This window comes from Crinia signifera, chromosome 1, assembly GCF_055691185.1.
Source record: "Crinia signifera chromosome 1, ASM5569118v1, whole genome shotgun sequence".
In the NCBI taxonomy this organism is placed as follows: domain Eukaryota; kingdom Metazoa; phylum Chordata; class Amphibia; order Anura; family Myobatrachidae; genus Crinia; species Crinia signifera.
In genome coordinates, this window is record NC_139217.1 from 127102369 (window position 1) to 127107010 (window position 4642).

General features: G+C 45.4%; 1 protein-coding gene and 1 long non-coding RNA gene across 2 annotated transcripts; one reads left to right on the plus strand and one right to left on the minus strand.

The window, feature by feature from the left end:
* The first annotated feature begins 312 nt into the window (after positions 1-312).
* Positions 313-2145, plus strand: LOC146026468 (uncharacterized). The gene is made up of 3 exons (XR_014454463.1): positions 313-379; positions 1391-1494; positions 1783-2145. It is a non-coding gene; the product is annotated as an uncharacterized LOC146026468 (long non-coding RNA).
* On the minus strand, positions 719-3397 carry LOC146026459 (uncharacterized). The gene is made up of 3 exons (XM_083157153.1): positions 2281-3397; positions 1771-1839; positions 719-1475 (listed from the first exon to the last, which is right to left on the minus strand). The coding sequence occupies exons 1-3, from the start codon at positions 3107-3109 to the stop codon at positions 787-789; spliced, it is 1587 nt and encodes a 528-aa protein (XP_083013279.1). The 5' UTR covers positions 3110-3397; the 3' UTR covers positions 719-786.
* Positions 3398-4642: the final 1245 nt, after the last annotated feature.

Here is a 4642-nt window from a genome sequence, read left to right on the forward strand (position 1 = left end):
GTCGTCGGGTACACTGCTTTACCACCCTGGCAAAGTAGTCATGATTATCCAGGCTTGCTGCATGCTGCACAACATAGCCCTGTCCCAACCTGCCTATGTGGAGGAGGAGCATGCAGCAGTCGTTGAGGAAGCCCAACCTACCACACCTCCGGTAGTGAGGGGTACGCAGAGGGGGAATCTGGTGCGCACACACATCATCAGCCGTTACTTTTCTGGTAAGCACATGTGCCCTGTACTGCAAAATGTACCTGTGCTGTAAGAGTACTCATGAACTAATGTGTGACCAATACCATCTGCTTCCACCCACATTTAGCCTAATACACAGAGCCCAACGGATGCAGATGGTGGTGCTGACCTATCCCTTGCTGATATCTAGCTTGTAAGTACTTTTCAGACATGTATGAATGATGTATGCAGTCAAACATGTCTCACTGGTGTTGTGGAACTACACGTGCCAGCGTGCCCTGACACACTCTATGCATTACAGTCCAAATCAGGAGTGTCAGAGCCTGCTGGAATATGTAGATGCACAACCTTTGCCAGCCAAGGAGATACCCCACACTACTTTAGTGCAATCCCATTGACATATACCATTGCAATATTTTAGACTGCACACAATAATTGCTTAAAAAATAATACACAAACACAATGGTATGCGGCTAGACATTTTTACTTCTGTCTACTTTGTCAGACGCAATCGGCATTTTTGCAGGTGAAAAATAACAACTCTGGGGGCATGTTACAAGATGATTGGGAATGGGAAAAATAATGAAACATATGTAGGAGCTACCTTCTCCCAGCATCAGGCACCCCTACACCACTTCTAGACCCTGTACCAAGCCCACCACGGGTCCTAAGACTCCGACGGGGTGGGGAAGTGGGGGAGCCACTTATTGGGGTGCTGGATACACTGCTGAGGGTGGATGCTGTGCCACCTCCCACATTGGCTTCCAGCTGCTGGATTTGGGCCTGCATAGCTAGTAAGGCATTAGTCTGCGCTGTGCATGATTGGGTGAGTGCAGCAATACTTTGCGCCAGGCTGCCAATATGCCTATTCTGCTCCCTTACAGCAGCAGTTAGCTCAGCAAGACGGGTGTCAATGCTGTTAGCAATGCGCACATGAGTGCCTACACCTACCCGTACACTACGTGCCATTTTCCGTAACTGAAGGAAGGTGTCACGCATGTACCCCTGGATATTACCTATTTGGAGGCTTTGGGAGGCCATGAATTCTATCTGTTTTTCCTTGAAATTAACCAAGGAGTTAGCTACTTGGGAAGCCGAAGCGGCTGTATGGGGTGTGTTGGTGGGTGGGGGTGGGTTGGGAGACACCCCACTTGGGGGAAGATCACTCTGTGACGAGGTCTGTATTTCTTCCTCTGCCGCAAAGGTGTCGACTGGTTCAAGAATGATGTCCATTTCGTCTAGCACCATCATTGAAGAATCTGTTTGGTTTGACCCTAGTTGTATAGCACCTGTGGATACAGAGAAGAGGTAAGTACTCATGCATATATAGGCCACACTGTCCTCTATACTGTTTTACATAGGGCTTGAGATGCTGGACGCAAATACCTAGGGGTGTTATGTACTTACACATGTACCCCGATACAGCATGTAACATTCACATTAATAATATGTCACATGCGTAGCTCAGATGACATTCATTTCCGTTGCAATGTAGCAACAGGAGTTGAATGTGGTATGAGATATTGTTGAGGTGATATGGGTGTGTGTACTGTATGTGTAATGGTGTGTTTTTTGTTCATTTACCTGCTTCCGCAGATTCTGCAGCAACGGGCCTTCTGGTCTTGGATGCGTGAGCACTTCGGGATTGACAATCTGTAGAAGGAAAGATGGGCAGGCATTATGGACCTTGCAATGGGGAAGCATTTTGTGCAAACAGGCATTGAGATGACAATAATGGACAATACCCTTTGGACAAGGACTGCTTTATTTCTTTGGCACCATTTTGTTTTGGAACCCACAGATTTTTCTGTGACATTAATAAAATTACACTATTGTACACATGACAACTATTGTATAATCTTTGCTATGTAGGCATGGCAGCTAAACCACCAGTACACCTCTGGGTTTTTGTCCACATACATGTTAGGCTGCTAGAAAGAATGTTACAGTGTTAATCAATGTGAGCAGTTGTGCATGACCTTGCTGGGCTATGTAGTTCCACAGCAGCACTTTACTTAGCATAACAATACAAGTGAACATTATAGTTATAATACATTAGCATGTATGTTTAGGATTGCATGTGGTCACACTTACCAGCTCTAGATGGCGTTTGTGGCCTATCGGTATCCGCCACGTGCATGCCAGGCAGGACCTCAGGGGGGATGATGCGCTTCAGCTTCACCTCATACGAATTGTAGCACACAGTGGTGGGGCTTCCTCCTCCAGTCTTGGTGGCCTCCTCCAACTCCATGGCAATTTTATTCTTCAACTGCCTTTTGATGTCGTTGAATCTCTTTTTCACATTGCGGACCAGGCGCTTGTGCTGACTCACAGCGTTCACCGCCTGGGTGATGTCCTTCCACATAGCCCTTTTGCGCTGTGCAGTGGTCTTGTGGTGAGATTTGCCAAGCAAACGCTCAAACACTGGCAGGATAGCCCGGACAAGTGCTGCATTTTCTTCATGGGAAAAACGCACCTTTCTGCCACTTTTGGTGCGGCCAGCTTCAACCTCCTCCTCCTCCTCATTTTCAACACCAGCCATGTAGCCCTCCTCCTCCATGGCAGTGTCTTCCTCCTCCTCACCACCATCTGCCTCCACCTCTGACATGTGGCCCTCCTGCAGCTGGTGTGGGGTATGGTCAAGGTCTTGTCTGTAGGATGGGGATGCCAGCGGATCCTCCACCTCCTCCTGCTGGGGCTGGACGCCCAGGGCCTGGTGTGGGGCTGCCCTTGCTGTGGCCATGCTGCCTGCCACACTGCTGCCTCTCACACTTGTCTGGCTGCTGCCACTGGTCCCTCTGCCACTGCTCCCTCTGCCACTGCTCCCTCTGCCACTCCTCACTCTGCCACTGCTCCCTCTGCCACTCCTCACTCTGCCACCAACACCTGTTCCTGAACGCACACTGCCACTGCTCCTCTCCATGCTCCTTACTTCCTATCAAAGAGTGAAATGGCGCCAATGACCCTTTATATAGGGGGTGTGATGCATAATGGAGGGGACACAGGTGGGCCAATAGGTTGGGGGGTTCTTACTCATGCAGAGACAGTTTTGTATATCGCACTCCGGTTGGTCCAAAAATCGCACATGACCGGCGGAAGAATTCGCACTATTTTGTTACTTAAAAGCGCACCACTTCGCCGCAAATCGCACCTATTCGCACTTTTCAGCCTCCAAAACGCATCACATTAAATATGCGAATTATGACTGAAAAGTGCGATTTGTAAAAGTGCGATTTGCGGCGATGTGCGCTAAAAAAACATGCGCATTTATGTGCAAGCATAGAATGTCACCCAATGTGTGGTGAGTTTTGCTGGGGCAGGACAAACCTACCAGGGCAGGTTTGTCCTGCCCCAGCAAAACCCACCACAGGAAGTTGGAAGCCCAACCTCTGGTTAACCAGTGTGCTAGCTGGCTGTATGAAGAAATCTGTGCTGACTTGCACAGGGATTGTGGTTATAATTGGATTTATGGTTCAGAGTGAATGTCTTCTGCGTAAACCACACATTGGATAACAATAACACATGAAAAAGGAAGTTACAAGTTGTCTTGCATGGGCATTTTAAGTGTTTAACAAACTTTCTCGTTCTGATTTTATCTCGGATTATTGATTACCGACATTGAGCCGCCGCAGATTTTAACACAGTACTACAAGCACAACGAGAAACTACACCAGGACTCATCGCAAGTTACAGGGGAGTACTAGCCTATTTTTTCTATTCTTAGCACCCATATTCACATTTCGAAACTGTTTTTCCCCAATTACTGTTTATTGTAGGGGGACTAGGTGGTCCCCTTTTTGGTTTTGAAAAGAATATAGGCAGCTGAGGGCGCAGATCAACTTTAACCCAAAACACAAAATACACATTTTTTTTCTTCTTTATCACCTACTTTTTAACATGTTATTGAAATAATAAAAATGACTTAAACTAATAAAGATTATTATAATCAACTGAATTTAACAGCAGGCACTTTAATTCAGTGGTCAAGAGTCATTGTTTTATTGTAATGGATTTTGTAATAATAATGATACTTTATTAGCTTTTTTTGCTTATAAAGAAAAGCAATGATATATTTTGAGTATTATAAATCAGTGTTAAATCCCACTGCAATCTCTTTTGTCAGATATATAACATTAATAATTTGATCTTAATTTCTAATTTTGCTGCACAGCTTTGTTGTGCTGGAAACATGTTGTTAGTGCAACAATTTTGGCCCTATTTGTAAAATCTCAGCTGATGTATGAGTGTATTTATTATAGATCTCCCCTTGCACAGATTGCTGATCTATGCAAACAGCAGTAATAAATGGCTGCGCCTCTGCAGGCATATTTTTAGAAAAGTGAAGATTAAACATTGGCACTCGTTTTTTGTGTTTTTTTCTCAATTTATCACTTAGATTAATCATCCAGTAGACAGAAGGAAATATATTTCATGTATAGTCAAGCTATAATTGTAG

Coding starts and splice junctions, on each gene's coding strand:
- LOC146026459 (XM_083157153.1), bottom strand. CDS start 3,109: ATGGAGAGGAGCAGTGGCAGTGTGCGTTCAGGAACAGGTGTTGGTGGC. Junction 1,840..2,280: donor ACAAACGCCATCTAGAGCTG/GTAAGTGTGACC, acceptor TTCCTTCTACAG/ATTGTCAATCCCGAAGTGCT. Junction 1,476..1,770: donor TGCAGAATCTGCGGAAGCAG/GTAAATGAACAA, acceptor CTGTATCCACAG/GTGCTATACAACTAGGGTCA.